Source organism: Callithrix jacchus, chromosome 14 (genome assembly GCF_049354715.1).
Source record: "Callithrix jacchus isolate 240 chromosome 14, calJac240_pri, whole genome shotgun sequence".
Taxonomy (NCBI): Eukaryota; Metazoa; Chordata; class Mammalia; order Primates; family Cebidae; genus Callithrix; species Callithrix jacchus.
Window position 1 is genome coordinate 6648573 of NC_133515.1, and position 27523 is coordinate 6676095.

Consider the following 27523-nt stretch of genomic DNA (forward strand, 5'->3'; position numbering starts at 1 on the left):
AAGCAGGGGGGAAAGCAGATGCTAAGGAAGAGCACCTAGGAACACCTGTACAAACAGCAACAGGAATTCTGCACATACAAGTTGAGCCCCTTACAGGAGACCAGGTGGCCACTTGGCCTCATCAGCAGCAGCCCCTGAGAGCCCACATTCAGATGGCCCCCCCAAGGGAAATGGGCCCAGGAAGCAACTACACTTGGTATTTGCCTTCAGTAATTCTCTTGGCTCTTGAACTGGGGTGGGCCTGAAATGGCACCCCTAAGACACTGGAGTCTGACTTGAATGCTCCCCAAGGTCACTATTTGGCATCTATAAACTGCGTAATATTATATGTACCTATCTCCCCAACTGCCACATGAGCTTCTTGAAGAAAAAATTCATTCATTACACGTCTTCATATGTCTGCACTTCAGCCCCATCTCCTCCCAATCACAGTTCTGCATACAGTGGGTATTCTGAAAATACCTGTTTGAGCAGGGGAATCTTTCCATTCAGGATAGCTCTTTTCAATTCTAAAATTCTAGAAGCATATGAGGCTAAATTGATTAGAACTCAGAAAGAACACAGAATGGGGTTGCTGGATGGGCTCAGCCAGCCACAATGATTGTCCTTAGTCAAAAGACTTTCCAGTCCACTTAAGCCTCCTCAACTTATAACTTCTCCCAATAATAGTAAGAGGGCAAAGTTCTCCCCTTACAGGGAGAAAACTGCAGGTTTCTCCATAAACCACTCATTTTCCCATCAGTTTCAGAGGCCCTCTCTCCCCAATAGAGTTGTAGGAGCAATTCTTCCTTAGAAATGGTGAACTAATCATTCCAGAACAAGCCCAATGCCAAGGTAGTGCAGAGAGGCAGGGTGGTGAAAGGAAGGGGAAACATGAGGCATGCCACTCCTTTGGGGAGTTTCTGTCCCTTTGTCCCACACAGTCAACATGCAAGGTGGAGATGCGGTCGAGACCAGAGACTGGGGACTCCTGACACAACAACCACATGGACTTGAAACGGCAACAAATGTTGGATAGACACAAGGAATGAGGGATGCTCATGATGGGGCAAGAACTGAGTACCTGGACTCCTGGAGAATATCGCCTCTTCTGGGCCTGAGAGAGTCCAGCAGGTTATGATAAAAACAAGACAGGGCACAGAAGACAGGAGACCAAGTCAGAGAGACACAGCCACAGAAGAGCTATGACCCAGCTTTGTTGGATGAACAAACCAACTTAAATCCCCAAACAGAATTTTAGGGTCACTGAAGGGCATCCGTGAAGTCTTTGCACCCCTCAAGATGAGAGGCAAAACTATATGCACAGAAGAAGCTTGTATGTTTTTCTGAGGAAAGGGTCTGTTACTACATCAGATTCTAAAAGGGGTCCCCTTGGAAGACCACTCTAACCCATGGAGCATCCTGAAGCTTTCTGAAGGCACTTTATAAAACACATAGCAGTACGCTGTCCAGACATGCCCCATTTATGTCTCTGGGAGTCAGTCTCAAGTTTGTCTGCACCTAGCCTAATATATTTCTATAGCAAGGGGAAAGAAGAGACAAGGCTAAATTCTTCCAAATTCAAAATGTCCTTTACTATCCAAGATCCCAGGATACAGCTCATGCCCAGAAGACCAAAATCCTGCAACTTGAGAGACTATGAAACTAATTCTAATCCAGAGGGATCATTAACCCTTGAACTGAGTCTTATGGTCATATATTCCCAAATAACTATTGTCATTCTAACCTACAACACATGGGCAAGGAAGAAGCTCCCTGGGGGCATTGTAGAATGACAGATTTAGAAGAATCATCAGGCATAAGGGTATCAAGCTCTGCTCCAGGAAACAGCCGCAGTTCTAAGCCATTAGCAACAAGAGGTACGTACCTACACAAGCTCAGCTCAGTTCTGTCCTGTAGGACAGGTAGGCGAGGGTACAGACCTCAAAGCTTTCACGGTGAATACCTACTACAAGCCAGGTACTGTTCCAGATGCTTAGGGTCCAATGAGAAACAAGACAGACAGGTATCTGCTCTCATGGAATTAAGATTACAGTGGAAGACACAACGAACAAGTAAATAAAATTATTTCAGACAGTTATAAATGCTATGATAAAAATAAAATAGGTAATGCAAGAGACTGGTGAGGGAACCTCTCCCTGAGGAGGCAACACCTGAGCTGAGACTCAAGTAGTTAAGAGGGAGTCCACCAAATTTGAGGGCACAAGAAGCATGAGGGAGGTATACTCAAGCAACCAGAAGCCAGATGAGTCAGAATCACAGCTCATGAGAAGAGCTGCAGTGAGGTAAGGCAGCAGCCACAGCACTGGGTCCCATGGGCCACAGCCAGGAGTCCAAGAATGCAGTGGAGCTCCCCTGCTGTCTTCCTCTTACACCACTGGCAGAATGCATACAGAACACAGAAACACATGACATCAATCAGTGTATGATTAAATTGGCATAAAGTTACTCTTCAACAACTACCATTCAGAACAAGGAAACAATGAGCACGTTATCAAGAAGTTTACAGAAACTGGCATCTGAGAGAACGCTCCTAATTTCAGTGACAATTCAGGAAAAGGGACTGAAAATGCCCTGTGGAGCTCTGATGAACCCAAGACTTGCTTTACTCATCACCTCGAGTAACTTCCGGATTAGAAGTTTAAGTTGCAACCTCCTGTGTTAGCTTGCTTAGAAAATAAACAAACAAATAATAAAGAGACAGCAATCCTTAGCCTAAGGGTGCATACTCTTCCCAAGGCTGGTATGGACTCAATTCCAGGTAATAGCCAGAGGCAACCTGGGCCTTGGGATCACCTGAAGGAGCTTGTTAACTACACATATACATGGGTCCCTCAGTCAGAGCCTCATTCAGTAGGGCTAGAGTGGGGTGCAGGATTATGTTTGTTTGTTTGAGACAGAGTCTCTCTCTGTTAACCAGGCTGGAGTGCAGTGGCGCAATCTCAGCTCACTGCAACCCCGCCTCCCGGGTTCAAGCAATTCTCCTGCCTCAGCCTCCTGAGTAGCTGGAATTACAGGCATGCGCCATCACGCCAGATAATTTTTGTATTTTTAGTGAAGATGGGGTTTCACCATGTTGGTAAGGCTGGTCTCAAACTCATGACCCACCTTGCCTCCCAAAGTGCTGGGATTACAGAGGCCCAGCCAAAATTATGTATTTTTAAAAAGCACCACAGAAGACTGTGATATGCAGCCAAACTGAAGAAACACTGCACCAGACAGGGAGTCCTACAGCTTTCCAGCTAGACAGAATCTGTCTACTTCAGCAACACAAGTTGGCCTTCAACTTTTAACCTCACATTACTGTAAGTCATTAAATGCCATCTTATTTTCTCTCTTAGTCAAGGGTTCTTGAAGTATTTCTTAGATAACCACTAATTTCACACAGCAGCAATTTTGTTTTTCTCCTAGAAAGCAGCCTGTAAGTTAGAACCAAAGGCTAAAGAATCACACTGGTTCAGGCAAGGTGGTAGTTTCATTCCTAATTTAAGAGTCACCAGAAATGAGAAACTCTCACCTATTTTTTTGAGACAGAGTCTTGTTCTGTCACCCAGGCTGGAGCGCAGTAGCACGATCTCAGCTCACTGCAACCTCTGCCTCCTGGGTTCAAGTGATTCTCCTATTTCAGCCTCCAAAGTAGCTGGGATTACAGGCACCTGCCACCACGCCCAGCTAATTTTTGTATTTTTGGTAGAGAAGGAATTTCACCATGTTAGCCAGGCCGGTGTTGATCTCTGGACTTCCTGATACACCTGCCTTGGCCTCCCAAAGTGCTGGTGTGAGCCACAGTGCCCGGCCTGTTTCCAACTTTTTGTACCACAAGGCTACTTCTTAAAAAGTGTTTTTTGAAGACCTCTACAGGATAACTGTACCTTCAGCATATCTTCATGGAAAAGAAACCCATTAGCTTGTGGATTTATGGATTGTAAGCTAAAATTTCAAATGGCCTCTGTAATTAGGGACACCTGAGTTCTCTTTTTTTTGGAGACAGAGTCTTGCTCTTGTTGCCAGGAGTACAGTGGCACAATCTCGGCTCACCACAACTTCCACCTCCCGAGTTCAAGCAATTCTCCTGCCTCAGCCTCCCAAGCAGCTGGAATTACAGGCATGTCCCACCATGACCAGCTAATTTTATATTTTTAGTAGAGACAAGGTTTCTCCATGTTGGCCAGGTTGGTCTCGAACTCCCAACCTCAGCACAGTAATCCCAAAGTGCTGGGATTACAGGCATGAGCCACCGCGCCCAGCCAAGGAGACCTGAGTTCTAACTGCAGTTATGTCACTCAGAGCTGTGTAACCTTGGGTGGATTACATCACCTCTTTGAGATTCCATTTCTTCACTGTAAACAGGGAGAAAAATACAAAGCTCACAGGGTTCATTATGAAGATGAAATGAGATATGCAAAGCATTTAATACAATGTCTGGCATTCAGGAGGCGGTCAATAAACATTCAATCAGTGACTAATGTATTTCTAGATACAAGTATCATTCACAGCGACTCATGTATATATATATAAGCACAAAGTCAAACACAGATCTTTTTTTTTTTTAATTTTTTTTTTTTAATAGAGATGAGGTTTCACCTTGTTGGTCAGAGTGGTTTCGAACTCCTGACCTCAGGTGATCCACCCACCTCGGCCTCCCAAAGTGCTGGAATTACAGGGATGAGCCAGCACGCCCAGCTGGAAAACACAGATCTTTTAAAGCATGAATTCCCAGACCACTGGCTGCCATTAACCATTAATATCTCCAAAAACATTTTGGAGAGTATTAGATTTGTTTTCTTTTTATTGCCTACTAAAAATATTAAAATACAATAATGACAGAACAATAATCAATAAAAAATATCATTTGATAAAATGATAATTTAACACCAAGAGATGAGAGAGAACCATGTAATTTCATAACAAAACTGAATACATTTAGCGCTTATGAAAAACTTCACTATTATGATTTTTGCACCAGTGAAAACTCTGTTACCAAAGCAAATGGGAACCACTCTTTTTAACAGCAGTGTTTTCCATCTCAAACCATTACATAGTATAGTAAGCTGACCGTATGCTTTCTGGAAACCAGATGTGAAGAAAAGAAGGGTGGGAGGGGAGAAGAAGACAGAACAGAACTAAAATGTTTGCAAAATGTCCCTTAAGAATCCACTGAATGGTGTGAATAATAGCTAGCGTTTACTGAGCACTTAGTCTGTGCCAGGTACTGAACTCAGTGATGAGCACATTTGCATTTATTTAATTTTCACAATCCTATGAGGTAGTATCAGTACCCCCTCATTTCACAGGTTAAAAAAACTTGTCCAGGATAACATAGGCATTAAGCAATAAAATCAGGATTTGAAACCAAGTAGTTCGGCTTCAGAACCCTGACTCAGTCACTGGGATACACTGCTTTCAGTATCTCTCAATATGGAAAAATGTTTCATATGTACTATTTTTTAAAAATCAAGTCTAAACGGTATGTACTCTGAAGCACAAAGAGAACACTGCTGAATACTTCCAGATTAAAGGAGAGGAGAGATGTAACAACTGAATACAACACGGGATCTGGGAGTTTCTTTCAGTATGAAGGACATATGGAGACAATTGGTGAAATATGAATAAGGTGTGCAGATTAGATAATGGTATTGTTATAAATGTTAACTTCCTGATTTTGGCCCAGGCGAGGTAGCTCACACCACTTTGGGAGGCCAAGGTAGGTGTATCACCTGAGGTCAAAAGTTCGAGACCAGCCTGGCCAACACTGCAAAACCCCATCTCTAATAAAAATACAAAAAAATTAGCCAGGCATGGTGGTGCACGCCTATAATTCCAGCTACTCGGGAGGCTGAGGCAGGAGAATCATTGAACCTGGGAGACAGGTTACAGTGAGCTGAGATCGAACCACTGCACTCCAGCCTGGGTGACATTCGAACTCCGTCTAAATAAATAAATAAATAAATAAATAAATGTTAACTTCCTGATTTTTATCACTGTGCTGTGGCTACATAAAAGAATTGTATTTTTTTTAGGCTGGGCACGGTGGCAAGCCTGTAATCCCAGCACTTTGGGAGGCCAAGGTGGGTGGATCACGAGGTCAGGATATTGAGACCATCCTGGTCAGCGTGGTGAAACCCTGTCTCTACTAAGGATACAAAAAATTAGCTGGGCATGGTGGCGCATGCCTGTAATCCCAGCTACTCAGGAGGCTGAGGCGGGAGAAATGCCTGAACCCAGGAGGCGGAGGTTGCGGTGAGCCGAGATCGCGCCATTGCACTCCAGCCTGGGTAACAAGAGCGAAACTCTGTCTCAAAAAAAAAAATAAAAATTTTTTTTTTTTAAACATACACACACAAACACACACACACATATTTAGGATTAAGGAGGCATCGTGACAGCAATTTACTTAGTTCAGAAAAAAAGACACACAAGCACAAACAGACATGCAAGACACACACACACAGACACAGACACAAAGAGGTTAAAGAAAAGAATGGCTGGGTATGGTGGCTCACACCTGTAATCCCAGCACTTTGGGAGATGGAGGCAGGAGGACTGCTTGATCCCAGGAGTTTGAGACCAGCCTGGGTAACACAGCAAAACCCCGTCTCTATAAAAAATTAGTTGGGTTTGGTGGCATGCACCTGTAGTCCCAGCTACTTGGGAGGCTATCTATTGAGCCCAGGAAGGTGAGGCTGCAGTGAGTTGTGATTGTGCCACTGTACTCCAGCCACCTGGGTGACAGAACAAAACCTGTCTCAAAAAAAAAAAAAAAGTTAAATTAAAAAAAAAAGGACAAAGCAAATGTAGTAAAACATTAACATTTTTGGAAATCTGGGTGAAAAACATTCCAAAATTCTCTGTTGTACTTTTTCCCCCAAAAGGGCCAACTAGATCTGTTGTATTCTTATAACTTAATTGTAAGTATGAAATTATTATCAAATAAAGATTTATCTGAACCTAGTATTTACCATACTCTCAATTTTTCTATATATCTGTATATTTTCAAAAATTTTAAAAGGTTTTAAAAATATTTACAACATGATGCAATGCCTTTGATTTTAAAAAGATGTTTGTACACTTTTGTTTTTTTTCACATTTTCTGATTTTTCTGTAATGTATATAAAAATAATTAACAAATGCCTTCTACTAGATGTGAAGCACTCCCACGACACCTCCATTTCATCCTACCTAGGACCACTAGCAGAACACACTGTCACTTCCACAGGTAGACCTGTCACTTTTCAGACTTTCAAAGCTGTGTAAGCTGCTGGTCCTACAGTCATCTTCATCCAGCCCTTTATACAGAAATCTGGACAAAGAAGAGACAATATCCATCCTATTTAAAGTGAAAAGAAGATCAGTGAGATTCTTTGCACATTGCTAGGCAGCCTGAGAAGGCTCTTGCTCAGTAAGCCCTCAGACTCCCAATAAGCTATACTAGGGACTCTGTCCCAGGACTCACAGCTTCTCAACTGGAGGACACAGAAAAGTGGCACTTCCAGGCCTAGAAGATCTTCAGATACCTGAATATCATCACAATCTCTTAAGAAACACACAGGTCAGGCATGGTGGCTTATGCCTGTAATCAAAGCACTTTGGAGGCCAAGGCAGGCGGATCACCTGAGGTTGGGAGTTCAAGACCAGCCTGACCAACATGGTGAAACCCTGTCTTTAAATTAAAAAAAGAAACTCGTGGAATAATTTTAATCTCATTTATCTTAGTTGTGACCCACTAGAGCAAACTCAAATCAAGTAATTTGAGGGCTTCAAAAAAGAGGACTCCAAAATCAGGAGACTAAATTAGAGGTGTGCCCTAACCACTGACCTTTATAACCTACCCACCCAGATTACAAGTACCAAGTTTTAGAAGACAGCCCATTATGTATGTGTTAATTTCACTGCTGACCATCATTCTGACAGTAGGTCAATACTTTTTGTTAATGAGAAGAGCCATCAATTGTATACCGAAGGGATCTTCAGATCTCCTAAAATCATGTCAACTCCTATATGTATGTGCCTCTTTCTGTGGGTCCAACACTTTAATCAGAGTCTCAAAAGGGTCAAAACCCAAAGAAAAGTAAAGAATTAACCCAGGGATAAGCATCCTCTGGAATGCTGGCCCTTACTTTCTTCCTCTCTCCCTCTTTCACTGTCTCAGAAAAACATGTAAAATTCTCTCTGCCAAAAGTAAAGAGACAATATTGGGATCAGTGTCTTCATCAAGATAAAGACTTGAGGTGGGCCGAGTGTGGTGGGTCATGCCTGTAACCCCAGCACTTTGGGAGGCCGAAGCAGGAGGTTGCTTGAGTCCAGGAGTTCGAAACCAGCCTTGGCAACATAGCAAAACACAATTGCTACAAAAAATATATTTTTTTTTTCTTTTTTTTTGAGACCGAGTCTCACTCTGTCACCCATGCTGGAATGCAGTGGCACAATCTTGGCTCACTACAATCTCCACCTCCTGGATTCAAACAATTTTCCTGCCTCAGCTACCCAAGTAGCTGGGATTACAGGCATGTGCCACCACAGCTAGCTCATTTTTCTATTCTTAGTAGAGACGGGGTTTTACAATGTTGGCCAGGCTGGTCTTGAACTCCTGACCTCAAGTAATCCACCCACCGCAGCCTCCCAAAATGCTGGAATTACAGGTGTTGGCCACTGCACCCGGCCAAAAAAAATAAAAATTAACCAGGTATGATGGCACACCTGTAGTCCCAGCTACTCAGGAGGCTGAGGCAAGAAGACTGCTTAAGCCTAGGAGTTCAAGCCTGCAGTGAGCTATCATTGTGCCACTGCACTCCATCTTGGGCAATAGCGCAAGACTGTCTCAAAAGGAAAAAAAAAAAAAAAAAAAGACTTGAGAAAAAATTTTTTAACGGAATGGCATGGTATTGTTAATTTTCTTCCAGTTCAAAGGAGGCAAAACCAATCATCACATCAAAAAAGAAGTATGGCGAGTACCTCAAACACGAATCCCAAGTTGGCTAAATCTAGGAAGACCAGAAAGCTGTTCTCCCCACTCTCTAGCTGTTTCTGCCTCCCCAGGAGTGATGCCCAAACATCTCACAGAAAAGAATGAAGGCCAAGATTGCAATGGCTGCACTCAGTGCTCTCATTCAGGAAGGCCTCTTCTCATTCATTACACTGATTTCAATGAAAACACATTGTAGCTCCAAGATTGCTAATGAGTTGCCTGCAAACCTTTTCACCAATATCTGGGTTCATGTGAGAAAGTGATGATCATCAGCTGATGACTTGATAGTGACAAGAAAAGATAATCAGGTTATTTTTCTCTTCTTTTTAGATTTTTTTGTAGAGACAGGGCCTTGCTATGTTACCTAGGCTGATTTCAAATTCTTGGACTCAAGTCATCTTCCTGCCTTGGCCTCCCAAAGTGCTGGGATTATAGGCATGAGGTACTGTGCCTAGCCACAGATCATCTTTTAATCAACATTAAAAAGTAACTACAATCCGAATCACAACACCAAAAAATAAATAAGTAAGTAAAAATTTTTAAAAGAAAAAAATAACTACAATACTGAGATATAATTCACAGACCACACAATTCACTTAAAGTATATAATTTAATGGCTTTTAGTATATTCAGAGTTAAGATGATTACTACAACCAATTTAAAAACATTTTTATCACCTGATAAAGAAACCCCATGCCTACTAGTAGTCACTCTGCTCATATCCACCCTACATCACTCCAGCCCTAGAAAACCACTAATCTACTTTCTGTCTCTACAGATTTGCCTGTTCCTGACATTTCATATGCATGGGATCATACAATATGTGGGTCTTTTGACTGGTTTCTTTCACTTAGCATAATGTTTTCAAGGGTCATCCATGTTGGAGCATATATCAATACTTAATTAATTTTTTTTTTTTTTTGAGATGGGTTCTTGCCTCCCAGGCTGGAGTGCAGTGGTGTGATCAAGGCTCATTGCAACCTCAAAGCCCTGGGCTCAAGTGATCCACCCACCATCGTCTCCTAAAGTGCTGGAATTAATAAGCCAGCCACTGTGCCTGCAATTACTCCAATCAGTCCCACTTGTTGCTTTTTTTTTTTCTTTTGAAACAGCCTTGCTCTGTCACCCAGGTTACAGTGCAGTGGCAATCATAGCTCACTACAACCTTGAACTTGCTGACTCAAGCAATCCTCCTGCCTCAGCCTGCCAAGTAGCTGGGACCACAGGCATTTGCCACCATGGCCGGCTAATTTTTAAAAAAATTTTTTTTGTAAAGATAGGGTCTCCCTATGTTGCCCAAGCTGGTCTAAAACTCCTAGGCTCTAGCAATCCTCTCATCTCAGCCTCCCAAAGTGTTGGCATTGACATGAGCCACCACACCCAGTGATACTTAATTCTTTTCATTGCTGATAATTCCATTGTATGAATTTATCACATTTTGTTTATTCTCTGTTCTAGTGGTCCTCAACCTTTTAGGCATCAGGAACTGGTTTTGTGGAAGACAATTTTTCCATGAACCAGGAGTAGGGAGGAATAGTTTTGGGATGATTGAAGCACATTATATTTATTGTGTACTTTATTTCTATTATTACCACATTATAATACATAATGAAATGATTATACAACTCACCGTAATGTAGAATCAGTGGAAACCCTGAAGTTGTTTTTCTGCAACTAGACAGTCCCATCTGGGGGTGATGGGAGACAGTGATGGATCATCAGGCATTAGATTCTCATAAGGAGAAACCTAGATCCTTAGCATGCTCAGTCCACAATAGGGCTTGCACTTCTATGAGAATCTAGTCCCACCACTGATCTGAGAAGAGGCAGAGCTCAGGCAGTAATGAGAGCAATGAGGGACAGCTGTAAATACAGATGATTCTTCACTTGCTTACCCACCACTCACCTCCTGCTGTGCAGCCCAGTTCCTAGCAGACCTTGGACCAGTATCAGTCCCTTGCCTGGGGGTTGGGGACCCCTGCTATAATCAGTTGATGAACATTTAAGTTGTATCCATTTCTTGGCTGTTATGAATAATGCTGCTATGGACATTTATATAAAAGTTTTTGTGTAGGTCAGGCACAGTGGCTCATGCCTGTAATCCAAGCACTCTGGGAGGCCAAGGGAGGCGGATCACTTGAGGTTAGGAATTCGAGACCAGCCTGGCCAACATGGTGAAACCCCGTCTCTACTAAAAATACAAAAAATTAGCTGGGCATGGTAGCGCATGCCTGTAATCCCAGCTACTCAGGAGGCTGAGGCAAGAGAATTGCCTGAACCCAGGAGACAGAAGTTGCGGTGAGCCGAGATCGCACCATTGCACTCCAGCCTGGGTAACAAGAGCAAAACTCCGTCTCAAAAAAAAAATAAAAAATAAATAAAAATTAGCCAGGCGTGCTGGCATGCACCTGTAATCCCAGCTGCTTGGGAGGCTGAAGCAGAAGAATCACTTGAACTTGGAAGGCAGAAGTTGTAGTGAGCTGAGATTGTGCCAGTGCACTTCAGTCTGGGCAACAGAGTAACACTCCATCTCAGAAAAAAAAAAGTTTCTGTGTAGATGTTTTCATTTCCCTTAGGTACATACTTATGAGTGGAATTGCTAGATCATATAAAGTCTATGTTTAGTCATTTGAAAAAATGTCAAACTTTTCCAAAGCAACTGCACCATTTTACATTCCCACCAGCAGTGTATGAGGGTGCCAATTACTCCATATCCTTGCAAATATTTGTCACTGTCTTTTTTATTTTAGCCATTCTAGCAGGTGTAAAATAGTGTCTTATGGTTTTGATTTGCATTTCCCTGATAGCTGATGATGCTGAGCCTCTTTTCACATTTCTTGGCCATTTGTATTATCTCTTTTGGGAAGATACCTAGTAAGATCTTTTGCCCATTTTCTAATTCGGTTGTCTTATTATTGAGTTGTAATAGTTCTTTATGTTTCAAACAAATCCCTAATAAGATATGATTTGCATATATCTTTTCCCATTCTGTGAGTCATTTTCACTTCCTTAATGATGTCCTATGAAACATATAAGGTTTCAATCTTGATGAAGTCAAATTTATCCTTTTCTTTGGTTGCTTTTGCTTTTGGGGTCACATCTAACAACTGCCTCATCCAAAGTTAAGGAGAATCAATTCTATATTATTTTTCTAAAAGTTTTATAGTTTTGTTTTTTTTTTTTTTGAGACAGAGTCTCGTTCTGCTGCCAGGCGCCAGGCTGGAGTGCAGTGGCAGGATCTTAGCTCACTGCAACCTCTGCCTCCCGAGTTCAAGCAATTCTCCTGCCTCAGCCTCCGGAGTAGTAGCTAGGACTACAGGCGTGTGCCACCACACCCAGCTAATTTTTGTATTTTTAGTAGAGACAGGGTTTCACCATGTTGGCCAGGATGGTCTTGATCTCTTGACCTGATGATCCATCCACCTCAGCCTCCCAAAATGCTGGGATTACAGGTGTGAGCCAGCGCGCCCGACCAAAAGTTTTATAGTTTTAACTTTTACATTTAGATCTCTCATCCATTTCAAGTTAAATTTTCTGTGTGTTGTGAAATAGGGGATAACTTCATTATTTTGCACATGGAAAATAAGTTGCTGAAAATAGTTGTTGAAAAGATGATTCTTTCCCCCACTGAATTATCTGGGCACTCTTGTTGAAAATTAATTGATTAAATGTGACAGTTTATTTCTAGACTCTCAGTTCTATTCCACTCATCTATATGTCTATCCAGATGCTAGTAGCACACTGTCTTTATTACTGTAGCTTTGTAGTAAGTTTTGAAATCAGAAAGTGTAAGTACTAAAACTTCCCTCTTCTTTGCCAAGATTAATTTGGTTATTTTGAGTCCCTCAAATTTCCATGTGGATTTTAAGATCAGCCTGTCAATTTTTGTAAAGAAGACAGCTAAGTTTTTGAGAGATAGGGACTGCATACAGCAATGTGGGGAGTACTGCCATCTTTACAATACTAAGTCTTCCAGTCGATGCCATGGGACATCTTTCCATTTACATGGATCTTCTTTAATTTATTCCAATAATTTTTTTTACTCTACTTCATTTTTGACACAGGGTCTTGCTCTGTCACTGAGGCTGTAGTGCAGTGGTGCAATCATGGCTCACCGCAGCCTCAATCCTCAACCTCCTGAACTTAAGCAAACCTCCACCTTGGCTTCCTGGGTAGCATGCATCATCCAGCACAGTAGGCTAATTTTATTTTTTGTAGAGACAAGGTCTTGCTATGTTGCCCAAGCTCATCTCAAACACCTGTCCTAAAGCGATTCTCCCACTTCAGCCCTCCCACCAGTGCTGGGATTACAGCTGTGAGTTACCACACCTGGCTCCAACAATATATTGTAGTTGTCAAAGTTTTTCTGTTAAATTTACCTCTAAGTATTTTATTCTTTTTGATATTAGTGCAAACAGAGTTATTTTCTCATTTCCTTTTCAAATTGTTCACTGCAAATATATAGAAATAAACCTTATTTGCTGGGCATGGTGGCTCATGCCTATAATCCCAGCACTTTCGGAGGCGGAGGCAGGTGGATCATGAGGTCTGGAGTTTGAGACCAGCCTGACCAACATGGTGAAACCCCGTCTCTACCAAAAATACAAAAATTAGCCAGGTATGGTGGCACATGCCTGTAATCCCAGCTACTCAGGAGGCTGAGGTAGAAGAATCACTTGAACCCGGGAGGCAGAGGTCGCAGTGAGCTGAGATCACGCCACTGTACTCCAGCGTGGGCAACAAAGCGAGACTGTCTCAAAAAAAAGAAAAAAAAAAAAGAGAAATACACCTGATTTTTGTATACTAATCTTGTATTCGGCAACCTTGCTAAATTCATTTAGAAGTTCTAATGGTTTGTGTGTGTGTGTGTGTGTGTGTGGTTTGCTTAGGATTTTCCATATTCTGTCATCTGCAAATAGAAATAGTTTTACTTCCTTTCCAATCTGGATGTCTTTTATTTCATTTTCATGTCTACTTGCCCTGGCTAGATCCTCCAGTACAATGTTAAACCAAAGTGGTAAGAGTGAATATCCTTGTCTTATTCCTGATCTTAGAAGAAATAATTCAGTTTTTTACCATTAAATATGTTAGTTGTGGGTTTTTCTAGCCAAGCGTGGTGGCTCACACCTGTAATCCCAACACTTTGGGAGGCCGAGATGGACAGATCACCTGAGGTCAGGAGTTCAAGACCAGTCTGGCCAACATGGCAAAATCCCATTACTACTAAAAATACAAAAATTAGCTAGGCATGGGCAGGCACCTATAATCCCAGCTACTCAGGAAGCTGAGGCAGGAAAATTGCTTGAACCCAGGAGGTGGAGGTTGTAGTGTGCAGAGATCATGCCACTGCACTCCAGCCTGATTGAGAGTGAGACTGTCTCAAAAAAATAAAAAGGTGGGGCACAGTGGCTCAACATGCTGTAATACCAGCAATTTGGGAGGCTGAGGCGGGTGGATCACTTGAGGTCAGAAGTTCAAGACTAGCCTGGTCAACATTGTGAAACCCCGTCTCCACTAAAAATATAAAAATTGGCCAGGTGTGGTGGTGCACATCTGTAATCTCAGCTACTTGGGAGGCTGAGGCAGGAGAATTGCTTGAACCCGGGAGGCAAAGGTTGCAGTGCGCCAAGATTGTGCCGCTGCAATCCAGCCCAGGCAACAGAGCAAGGCTCTGTCTCAAAAAAATAAAAATAAAAAATAAATGTGTGTGTGACACACGCATACACATACACACATACAAACACACACACATTTCTTGTGAGTTTTTCTTAGATGCCCTTTATCAGGTTAAGAAAATTCTCTTCTATTCTTAATTTGTTGAATGTTTTAATTATCAAGAGGTATAAAATTTTGTCACTTTTTCTCTATCTACTGAGATTATTTTATGTTTTTTGTCCTTTAGTATATCAATATGGTATATTATATTAATTTTCAGATGTTAAACCACAATTGAGGGGCCGGGTGTGATGGCTCATGCCTGTATCCCAGCATTTTCGGAGGCCAAGGCAGACGAATCACCTGAGCATAGAAGTTTGAGACCAGTCTGGACAACATGGAGAAACCCTGTCTACAAAAAATACAAAATTTAGCTAGGTGTGGTGGTGCATGCCCGTGGTCCCAGCCACTGGGAGGGAGGCTGAGGTGGGAGGATTGAGCCTAGGAGGTGAAGGTTGCAATGAGCAGTGATCATGTTACTGCACTCGAGCCTGAGTGATAGAGTGAGATCTCATCTCGAAAAAACAAACAGAAAACCAAACTTGAATTCCTGGGATACAAACACTTATTTGTTCATGGTATAAAATCCTTTTTATCTGCTGCTAGATCTAGTTCACTGGTATTCTACCAAGGATTTTTTTGTCTGTATTCATTAGACATACTAGTCTATAGTTCTTCTGTGATGTCTTTGTCTGGCTTTGGTATCAGGATAATACTGGCTTCACAGAATGAGTTAAGTGTTCCCTCCTCTTATATTTTATATAAGGTTTGAAAAAAATTGGTATTAATTCTACTTTATATGTTTGGTAAAATTCACGAGTCAAACCATCTAAGCCTGATGAGTCATTTTCTCTTTAGGTCATTTTTACTACTAATTCAATCTCTTTACTTGTTATAGATCTATATAGATTTTCCATTTCTTCTTTAATTATTATTTTAACAATTATTTATGATCTGGCAACCTCCCTGTGGCATGGGTGATACCTTGTATTCCCCAATACTGATGCTCTCAGTTTACCCATGTAAACTACAATTGCTATACTGCTGATGGGAACAGTGAAGATGTGTATCTTTGAATAATCCCTCCTGATTTCAGAGTGCCAAGCCTAAACTCTAATTATATACTGAATTATCTCACCCGCTTCTCAGATGCATTACTGGGTGCTATGATTTTCCCAATATTTCCTCATGAACAAATGTGTTAAGAGGTTGAGCGATAGGGTCATGTTGACTCTGGTGACAAGGAAACAAGAAACCAGAAAAACGTTTTCACCACTATCTTGAGGAATTTCATGAATTGTACTACACACCCTCCTGCCTGCTCCTTGTCTTCTTTGTCTAGGACATCTTCCTCACATATACCATGGTCATTCGTAAGTTCTCAAAAGGTGCAGCATTTGTCACCCTCTTTTTATGAGCTCAAAATAATAAAGCAATAATAATCAGACTGGAGTCTCTGGAGTCAGACCCACTACGTGTGTGACACTAATAAGTTCTGTAATCTTTCTATATGCACTTCAGTTTCTTATCCAAAAATAGAGATAATAATATCATCTACCCTAAAAGGTTGTTAGGATAAGTAAATAATATATGTGAAAGTGCTTAGAACAATGCCTGGCACCTTTATGTATACTGAAGCAGACCATGCCACTGACAAACACATTTGATTTTACCCTCTTAGACAGTTCTAGGGTGTTGAAATGTAGAAAGGAAGATACTTTCTATACTCACTGGATGAAATAAAAGCTCTAAGAACTGAAATTGCATAGGACAGCATATAAACATAATATTGGGTTGGGTGCAGTGGCTCATGCCTATAATCCCAGCACTTTGGGAGGCCGAGGCAGGTGGATCACAAGGTCAAGAGATCGAGACCATCCTCGTCAACATGGTGAAATCCTGTCTCTACTAAAAATATAAAAATTAGCTGGGCATGGTGGCGCGCGCCTGTAGTCCCAGTTTCTCGGGAGGCTGAGGCAGGAGAATTGCTTGAACCCAGGAGGCGGAGGTTGCGGTGAGCTGAGATCACACCATTGCACTCCAGCCTGGGTAACAAGAGTGAAATTCTGTCTCAAAAAAATAAAAATAAAAAAAATAAACACAATATTAACAGGCCAGGCACGGTGGCTCACGTTTGTAATCCTAGCAGTTTGGGAGGCTAAGGCAGATTACTTGACGTCAGGAGTTTGAGACTAGCCTGGCCAATGTGGCGAAACCCTGTCTCTACGAAAAATTCGAAAATTAGCCAGATGTGGTGGCATGTGCCTGTAATCCCAGCTACTCCGGAGGCTGAGGCAGGAGAATCACTTGAACCCAGAGGTTGCAGTGAGCTGAGATTGCACCACTGCACTCCAGCTTGGGAGACAGAACAAGACCCGATCTCAAAAAAATAAATAAATAAAACAAAACAATAATAATAAATGTCTCCATTCTCAAGAAAGAAGTCAACCTGACAGAAAAAAAAATGGATGAAAGATTGTAGAACATAATAGATAAAAGCTTAGCTTCTGGATCTGGTGGACCTGCACTTTACTCTATATTGGTTATTCCTTCAACCAGACACTTAACCTCTCTAAGCCTCTGTTTACTCACTGGTAAAATGGGAAAAATACAGACTATAAGGAGATTTCATAAGTATTAAGACAATATTTGCAACGTACCTGGCATACAGCAGCCATCTAATAAATAGGAACTGATTTTATTAGTTCTTCTTTTCGTTTTTTGTTTTTTTTTTTTAATAGAGGCAGGGTTTCACTATATTGCCTAGGCTGTTCTTGAACTCCTGGGCTCAAGCAATCCTCCTGCCTCAGCCTCTCAAAGTGGTAGGATTACAGGCATGAGTCACTGTGCCCAGCCCTATTAGTTTTTTAAATTTAGGTTTTTGTTGTTGTTTGGTTTTTTTTTTGACAGTCTCGCTCTGTCACCCAGGCTGGAGTGCAATGGCATGGTCTCGGCTCATTGCAACCTCTGTCTCCCAGGTTCAGGCGATTCTCCCACTTCAGCCCCCAGAGTAGCTGGGCCTACAGGTACCCGCCACCACGCCTGGCTAATTTTTGTATTTTCAGCAGAGACGGGGTTTCACTGTGTTGGCCAGGCTGGTCTTGAACTCCTGACCTTGTGATCCACCCGCCTCCACCTTCCAAAATGCTAGGATTATATAGGCATGAGCCACTGCACCCGGCCTTAAATTTAGGTTTATAAGGAAACAAGGAACCCATGTTAGTCCAGGGGGATTCTCAACCTCAGCTATATATGTGAATCCCCTGGAGAGCTTTAAAAAAGTAAGGCTGCCTATACTGCACTTCAGACGAACTAAATCAGAATGTCTGGGGTTGGGACTGGATGTCAATATTTTTAAAAGTTGTCCGGGAGGCCAGGCACAGTGGCTCACGCCTATAATCCCAGCAGGCAATTGGGAGGCTGAGATGGGTGGATCACAAGGTCAGGAGTTCAAGACCAGCCTGGCCAACATGGTGAAACCCCATCTCTAGATTTCAAAAAAAAAAGTTGTCCTGGGAATTACAATGTATACTAGAAGTGAGAATCACAATAGCTAGCTAGAAAAGATGTCTCGATCTTTACCATCTAAAATAATTTTTTTTAATTAACGTCTACAAAATTTTTACAAAATAAACCCAAATCAGAATTTCTACTTTCCCAAGTCAGAATTACTACTATCTGATGGTGAAATGGAAGCTAACAGAGTTTGAACAATTTGTTTCTGGAAGATTCAGAGAGACAAGTTTAAAACTCTTGTCAAGTCCTAAAGCTTACAACTCTTATTCAGATGCATTTCTAACTACCACTTTTTCCTCAGCATGACTACAAATCCAGTCATGATCCTCTCCTCAGTGAAATTCTTTAATGCACCTGACCCTTCAGAATCAAGTCCAGACTCCTCATCAGAAACAATCCTTCAGAACTTGGCCCCACGTGGTGTATGGTGAGCATGAGTCACATACATTCAGCCTGCTGTGGCTCTGATCTAAACAGTCCAACCACCAACCACCCAAGCAGACACTGCTCAGTCTCAGGGGCTTGCTAACATGCCAAGGTTACCGTGTTAACACCATAGAATACAAGGTGAACAGCAGCCCCAGGAACTGTGCAACATGACAAGACTACTGGCCATGCTTTTCATCCTAGCCTCTTCTGTCTCTGATTCTACTTTATTTCCACACACTCATCATCCCCTCTCTAAACCTTAGGATCTCACACATGCTTTTCCCTCGGCATGGAACACTGGTTCCTCACTCTGCAGACCTCAACCTAACGACACTTCCTGGAAGAAGCCTTCCCCACCACCATCATCACCACCACCGTCCCACTTCAGGTCAGAAGCTCCTGCTATGCCCTCCCATAGTGCCCCAGAGTTCCCCATTGGCATTCTCAGTGCTACTGAGTACAAGGACCATGTTATCATGCTCACTAATTCCCAGGGCCTGGCACCTAGAAAGTGGTTAATGTATGTGGAATGAAGAACAGCCCAGAAGGAACACAGAGAAGCAACTGTAACTGATCCACAACAAAAGGTTATTCTCCTAACTCAGGTCTCACGTTCCACCTCCTCTAAAGTGAGCTTTGTGAGAAATGTTAACTATTGGATCTGAGCATCACAAATACAGTGATCATTCCTCTATTGTAATTTTTTTTGTTGCTTGTTTTGGTGACCATCTTCCTGTGTCGCTCAGGCTGGAGTGCAGTGGTGTGATATCAGCTCACTGCAACCTCCGCCTGACCCTCCCAAGTAGCTGGCATTACAGGCATGTGCCACCACACCCGGCTAATTTTTGTATTTTTAGTAGAGACAGGGTTTCACAATGTTGGCCAGACTGGTCTCTAACTCCTAACCTCAAGTGATCCACACACCTCGGTCTCCCAAAGTGCTTGGATTACAGGTGTGAGCCACCATGCCCGGCCTTCTAATGTTTTTTAAGTTTGAAATTTTTCATAATAAACCTTTGGGGAAAAAAATAAAGTGACCTTTGCCTCTATTTCTAATCCTGCCTTCCTCGCTAGGTATTACTTAGCTACAGGATACCCAGCAACAACCTATCATAATTTCCTACCATCTGATGGCAGTGCCATAGGACACAGAGAAAGTATAAACCCACTGTCAATATAAGCACTAAAAAACCCTTAGGGTCAGGTAACAAAAAGGCCTCCCAACCGCTAGATATTAGGTTCCAACAAAATGCTGGGCTTTCATCAATTTCCTTCTAATTATAGCCTTTTCTTTTGAGACAGAGTCTCACTCTGCTGCCAGGCTGGAGTGCAATGTCATGATCTTGGCTCACTGCAACCTCCGCCGCCCAGGTTCAAGCGATTCTCCTGTCTCAGCCTCCCAAGTAGCTGGGATTACAGGCGCCCACCATCATGTCTGGCTAATTCTTATATATTTAGTAGAGATAGGGTTTCACCATGTTGGCAAAGCTGGTCTCGAACTGCTAACCTCAGGTAATCCACCTGCCTCCGCCTCCCAAAGTGCTGGGATTACAGGCATGAGCCACCACGCCCAGCCATCTATAGCTTTTTCTATAGGTGAGGAGAACTGTTCTTTAGGTCTGAGAAGAGGAAAAAGAAAAGATGCTGAAAAGCATGTGTAAGTTGCAGAAGAGAACACAGCACTAATGGATTAAAAGTCAGGGGAAGCTGAGTTACATATATTTGGCTTGCTCTGGTGCTAGTCTAGCAGCAAAATCACCAATCAACCAAACACGCTCAATTTCAGCAGCTATCTAACAGGCACAAGAGAGAACATGATTAACACTAAAGAAAAAGCCCCTGTTCGAGACAGCTATTCCGAAAGGACTGTGCACTCATAAACAGTTCTCGCTAGAAAAAAACAGTGACAAGGACATTAGCTTTTGAAGTTCAATAGATGAAGAACCCCTCACTTTCATTCCGCTTTGTTCCCTCTTGCACAACATTCCAAGGCAAAGAACTGTGATGTCAGTGCAGCTGATCTAGGCTCTGACACTTGCCATTACCTCTTGCTGTTTCTCCTCATTGGGGTAGGTGTCTACAAATACTCCCAGCCCCACAAATTTGTCCATGTTTCCAAACACAGGCCCTAGAGAGAGAGAAGAGATGATGAACAATGAAATAAAGCTAAGGGTTGATAAAGGAATAATATATCACTATGATGGAGGAAAAAGTAAAATTCAAATGACTCCCAAGCCTCTCTTTAGATGAGAAAACACATGTAAAAGTACCCAGCAAAGTTCATGGCCTGTAACAAGTGCCCATAAATATCTGTATTTGTAGGTTGTTAGAGGCAAGGGAAAGAGAGAAGGCCACTGCAACCTTATTTAGCACTCAGGCAGCTTCCTGATCCAAACTGGTTGCTAAGGTGCCCCTACAGTATTCTGCTTTACAAACACTTGGTAAAGCCTATGCCCCCAAGAGAAAACTAAATTCCCTAGTTCTACTTCTTGTTCCAAGAGATCAGGTCAAATCAGGTTAAGCCTGCCATCTATGTGGAGAAATAGCTCCTATACAACAAGAAAAATAGATAACTCTTCTCTTGACTCAGCAGTGCTGAGATCATTCACTGTAAATGCTTGGAAGAAATCAGCTCACCCAGTCATGTTCAGGAGAGCCTGTGCTTTCATCCAGCCAACAGGCCAGTTAGTTTCACAAGGAGACTCAGAAGGAACTAACAAGTAGGCAACTCTCCCAGAATGAGTCAAATTCAGCTGCTTATAAGGACTCAGACCCCATTCTAGAGACTAGATAGGCTAGTGTTCATCCATGTACATTAAAAGAGACGGAAAACAGCTGGCACTGTGGGGAAGGAACCTTTTCAAAAAGAGGGCACATGAAAAAGCAGGCTGTCACATCTACAAAAGAGTAACACAGGGTCCCAATACCTGGCTGCATTCGATCCTTTGTGTACCAGATTGCCAAGCCATCCCCATGCAGATTCTTCTTTCCTTGTCCATGAATTTTGAAATGCACTTGCAACTCCCAGTCTCTCAGGAAACATGGCTAAAGTGAGAAAGACATTGGAATTAATGAGAAGCATGAAATGCAAAACCCCTCAAGACCATACCAGCAATCTACAGACTTGGAAAACACAAATGCAGGTAACACAAGGCTAAAGGTTAAAACCTAAATCTAAGACTTGCTATGTGTTCATTCATAAAATTAAATGGATTAAACTGTTTAGAGATTAATATGAAAATGAATAAACCTCCCCATTATCATCAATATTTCCCAATAGAAACAGGACAGAACTCCAAAGCTGGAAAAGACAAGAGTATACCACACTCCTCTCCTGTGACCCTACATCCACCCAGCACAGTAGCTCGGCTTTTAGAGTAGAGATAGCTGAATTCATACTCATTTACAACTCAAGATCACCCCTCAGACAGAAAGACTCTGAAAAGCTGGATTTAAAGAAAGGTCAAAGCCTAATTTATTATAATAGAATAAGAAAAGCTAAGGTATTATGCAAAGGCTTCTAGGAATAATTAGCAGACACTACAAACAACTCTAATTAGCTAGATCTGGCCCTCTGCCAAGCTGAGGGGTAAGCCAGAATTCTCACAAGAGCAAGGTACAGCCCCTCAAACCCTCCCGTCCATGGCCAAGAAGCATAAATGCACCTGGAGAAGGATGCAAGTGGATGGTTAAATGTTTTAAATAGTTGAACAGTTTCAAGAAAAAATCAGAGTGGGTACTTCATTTAGGGAGGCTTCTGGTTAAAAGTCTACTGTGAAGAGAAGGTCAGGAGATTGAGACCATCCTGGCCAACATGGTGAAATCCCATCTCTACTAAAATACAAAAAACTAGCCGGGCGTGGTGGCTCACACCTGTAGTCCCAGCCACTCGGGAGGCTGAGGCAGGGGAATTGCTCGAACCCGGGAGGCGGAGGTTGCAGTGAGCCAAGATCGTGCCACTGCACTCCAGCCTGGCGACGGAGCAAGACTCTGTCTCAAATAATAAAAATAATAAATTTAAAAGTCTACTGTGAAGAAAGAAGTGAAGGAAGAACAGACAGACCAACTGAGTTCAGCCAAAGGCTCTCCAAATAGAATGCTCTGGGCAACATATTGTAAGATCATTTTCAGTTTTCATTTTTTTATTTCTGGGGTATTTTTCAAGTGTTCATATTAGAAGTATGTAGTCAAAATGAAAGGGGGTTGGGTACTCGTGCATTTAGCAAGTGGTCCTGAAATATCCAATAGGTTTTCCTACTCTGATGAGCCAGTCTCTGTCTTGTCACTCTGGATTCTGATCTCTCTGCTATTTCATTAAGATTTCAGAGAAAGGCCAGGCACAGTAGCTCACACCTGTAATTCAAGCACTTTGAGAGACTAAGGTGGGAGGATCACTTGAGCCTGGGAGGTCCAGGCTGCAGTGAGCTGTGATAGTGCCACTGCACTCCAGCCTAGGTGACAGAGTGGTAAGACCCTGTCTCAAAAAAAAAAAGGTTTCAGAGAAAGAGTGAAATTCAGTGGGGCAGAAAGCTGCCAGTAGGTAGGTATTATGCCCCCAGGAAGAGGGGAGTCACAAAAGCTCTCAGTGAGCCAAGAGATGTCTGTCACTGATTCTTGGCCTCCTATAGCAAAATGTTTTGTTCAGGGCCATGTCTCTAATAGTGGTTCTGAAATTCTGCCACACAATGGATGTACCTAATGAGTTTTAAAAAACACCAATGGCCAAGCTGCACCCTGTTCCAATTAGATCAGAATCTCGGGGGGTGAATCCAGGCATCGATTCCAATAGATAGCCGAATTTGAGAACCACTGCTCAAACAAATGCAACCTATTTTTTTTTTTTTTTTTTTTTTTGAGACGGAGTTTCGCTCTTATTACCCAGGCTGGAGTGCAATGGTGCGATCTTGGCTCACCGCAACCTCCGCCTCCTGGGTCCAGGCAATTCTCCTGCCTCAGCCTCCCGAGTAGCTGGGATTACAGGCGCGCACCACCATGCCCAGCTAATTTTTTGTATTTTGAGTAGAGACGGGGTTTCACCATGTTGACCAGGATGGTCTCAATCTCTTGACCTCCCGCCTCGTGATCCACCCGCCTCGGCCTCCCAAAGTGCTGGGATTACAGGCTTGAGCCACCGCGCCCGGCCCAAATGCAACCTATTAACTCAGAAACAAGCCCATAGCCATGGTGACAGCCAGATAACAGAGAACACAGGTATCAGAAATCTGAAAAAGGAAGAACCAGATGCCATACGAGCACTGCTGCTAAAAGTTATGTAGAGACAGAGAGCCAGCAAGACAGCAGCAGAGTATCAGGCCTTGAACATAATCATTCAGTAACCCACAAGAGCCCCATCAACAAACTTATAGACGTGTAATAACATAACACATATTTCTGTAACCATTTTAACTTGCCACAGCTTTTTCATGTCTATTGTCTTATTTTATCCTTACAACAACACTGTGGGCAAGTAAAACAGGTATTCTGAAGCTCCTTTATCAGATGGAGAAAAGGAAAAGTAAGAGGTTAAATAATCTGCCTAGGGCTCACCGGAGGACTGGGACAGAGCTGGACCAACAACCCCAGTCTTTCAACTGTCCTTTATCTCTCCTACCAGAACACAATGCTCTGTACTCTGTCCAAAAATGAGCTCAGCACTATGATCTAGGTTAAGGGGCCAGTTTGTACAGATGACTGATGTAGAAATTTCTCTTGCCCTCCTGAAGAGGAAAAAGAAATCATTCTCTTTTCTGAGAGGAAAAAGAAATCATTATCTTTTCTCATTATCTACAACTAACAAGAAAAGCCATGTAAAAGTAAGTTCTTAGTTTAGGAGAGCTCCAGAGAAAGTATCAAAGGATGTCAAAGTCATGCCCAAAAGTAAACTGGTTGTAAAAGATGTAGAATGAGCCCTGGAAACAGAAAAGAAAGCATCATCTTACACTTGTACAAAATCACAGTGCAGCCACACCAGGAATACTGCATTCACTTCTTGCCGCCATACCTCAAGGAAGACAATGCAGCTAGAAAAGGTCCAGAGGACAAATAAAATGACCAAAAGCTCAGAGTGGCTTTCACATGAAAATAAAATTTTATATCTTGATTCTTCAAATTGAAATAACAAGGTGGGGATACTGGGATAAGGTCTGGGATCTTTAAAAGAGCACCCTTAACCAGGCATGGTGGCTCACACCTATAATCCCAGAGCTTTGGGAGGCCAAGGCAGGAGGGCTGTTTGAGGCCAAGAGTTTGAGACCAGCCTGGGCAACATAACAAGACCCCATCTCTACAAAAATATTTTAAAAATTAGCCAGGTGCAGTGGCACATATCTGTAGTGTCAGCTACTCAGGAGGCTGAGGCAGGAAGATCCCTTGAGCCCAGGAGTTTAAGGCTGTAGTGAACTATAACTATGCCACTGCACTCTGGTCTTCTTGCAGTCTTCTTACAAAGTAGTTAAGTGGGAGTTAAGTTATTATTAAACCCTAAGAAGCAGTACTATTGAATCAATCAGGAATTAGACATGTCAGGAAAAAAAAAAGTGATGTGCTATAATTAAGGCAGTAGAGAGCATTTTCCTAAATACCTGATTTATTTATTATGAAGGTCAGAATAATCTCAAAAATAAAGATCCTTGATATCCAAAGAAGACAGAATACTGGGGGGATAAACAGTAAAATTAAATCAGTATGCCACTGCTGAAACTTCTAGGCCTTTCTGGGTCACCAACACAGGAGGGAGAAAGATTCTTACCACCCGGTTCCACAAGGCACCCTGTTTACTTTGCATATCTGGGGTAAGGCGGATATACTGGGTCATCACCATGGCATTGCCCATCAGATTCCACAGTGAGGAACTGCCTGTGCCCACACCTACAGGAAGGAAGTAGATAAGTTCATACTCTTCAACACTAACCCATTCAGAAAGCAGCTATCACAGAGCCTCTGAAAACTGAGCCATCATCTTTTTTCCCCTTTCATTTCACTCAATCTCCCATCTTATGCCACTCATGAATCTTAAATCCTTACCATCTCTACAACTTTCACAAGGTCTTTATCAGGTGAGGACCCCAAAGCACGTAAGACCTATCACTTTGTCCATGCTACAGTAACCACAGCTCACATCCATTCTTCCCATGTTATATGTGAGTAAACTTTAGTGTCGTAAAAGAAAAAAATTTTCCTGGGTTACATCAAAAGGAGTTTGACAGGCCAGGTACAGTGGCTTACCCCTGTAATCCCCACACTTTGAGATGCCAAGGAGGGAGGGCATCCTGAGGCCAGCAGTTTGAGACCAGTCTGGGCAACATAGAAAGACCCCGTCTTTACAAAAATAAAAATAAAAATTAGCCAGGTGTGGTAGTCTGTGTCTATAGTCCTAGCTACTCAGCAGGCTGAGGTGGGAGGATTGCTTGAGCCCAGGAGGTTGAAACTGCATGAGCCATGATTGTGCCACTGCACTCCAGCCTAGACAATGGAACAAGACACCGTCTCCAAAAATATATATAAATAAAAATAAACAGAATTTTCATTCTTTTAAAAAGAAGATTCTAGGGCTTAATCACATTTTTTCTTTAAACAATCCTTAAAGTGTGAAGCTACTCCCTGTACTTTCAATTATAAACTCCTTAAAGGGTGAAAACTTTGTGTCTGCATAACCCATAGTATTAGCAAAGAGATCAGCACAGAGGCACTCCATGTATCTAAGTGAATAAATGATTACTCTTAGTAGTAGCATATACTCTTGCATTTTGAATTGTTTTCTGTCCCACTACCTATGCCTCATTAGGGAAAGACTTGTGTTAGTTAAGCCATCTGCACTGGTTTATCATTGTTTTGTAGCTAACTGTATCCATTTTCTGGCCGATAAGCTGTGCTTAGAGTTCTGTGAACTCTAGCCTCTTTCAACAGGCAGGAGAAGAAAAGGTGGTTATACCTAGCAACATAATTTTATCATCTTTCTTCTCATTCAGTTCAAGTTCTACCCCAGTTCTTCCTCTTGCTTTATTTCTAGCACATCCACAGGTCCATCTGGAGACTGGCTCATTGTTAGCTGTCCTCAATCGCTTTTCACCACTCTCAATCCTCTCCCCTTCCCAAATTCCTCCTGTCTAACTCCAGGCCTAGCACTAGTGGCACCCGAGAGCTCTGCCTTTACCTGCTGGAAACTTCCAGAGCCTGGTGAGCATACCTATTAACTCCCGCCTTTCAGACCTGTGGCTCCCATACGCAGAGGGAATCCCCGTGGGCCCCACTGCCGCCAGCAGTTTCCTCCGGGCCACGAAGCCCTTCGCTGCCCCGGCCTCTACCCGTTAAATCAGGTCCCGAAGCCCTCCCCCTGCACGACCACCTCACCCTGGGCGCCTCACCCTGGTAGGGTTTCGACAGCGAGTGCTCCCGTTTCAAGTACTCGAACGTTTGACCCGCCCCGACTTGCTGTGGCCCCTGCCCAGACCCTAACAAAAGAAGAAGGAGCAATATCCTGGACCCATCCCGAGCCGACAAACATCGCCGCCACTGCCGCCACCACCCAAGGGGTCCCAGAGTCGCCGCCATCTTTCCCACCGCCGACCCTTCATCAAAAGCCCGCCCCGTCATCCAACCCATTGGCCCGAAGAACCCCCTGCTCCGTGTCCTACTGGCTCTCGTCAAGTCCCCGCCCCCGCAAGCGAACATATCATCGATTGGCTGGCTTGGGTATCAGTTGCCTTGCCAACCCAAAAAAGGGGCGTGGCTCAATGCCCAGACTCTTATTTGCATTTGCCCTGAGTGCCACTAGGCTTGCTGGGATACGTAGTTTATTTCTATTTTGTTTTCTGCGCGTCTTCTGGTCCCAAACAACGTTTATCCTCTCTGCCATAGTAGGCTCCTGGCTGCAGCTCTCTGAATCAATTTGGAAAATAA

At 42.8% G+C, this 27523-nt stretch overlaps 1 protein-coding gene across 4 annotated transcripts in view; it reads right to left on the minus strand.

The window, feature by feature from the left end:
• Nucleotides 1-27199, minus strand: part of LMAN2L (lectin, mannose binding 2 like) — a 34812-nt gene extending 7613 nt beyond the window's left edge. Inside the window, exons 1-5 of one of the 4 annotated variants that reach the window (XM_008980078.4) lie at nt 26989-27199; nt 25374-25492; nt 21553-21670; nt 20671-20753; nt 1064-1096 (exon numbers count right to left, since the gene is read on the minus strand). In XM_008980078.4, the coding sequence (XP_008978326.2) occupies nt 1064-1096; nt 20671-20753; nt 21553-21670; nt 25374-25492; nt 26989-27175 (540 nt within the window). In that variant the 5' untranslated portion in view covers nt 27176-27199. The remainder of the gene's footprint in view (nt 1-1063; nt 1097-20670; nt 20754-21552; nt 21671-25373; nt 25493-26988) is intronic. The other 3 variants (XM_078348682.1, XM_002757384.5, XM_078348683.1) reach the window with 3 other exon arrangements.
• Between the last annotated feature and the right edge of the window lie 324 nt (nt 27200-27523).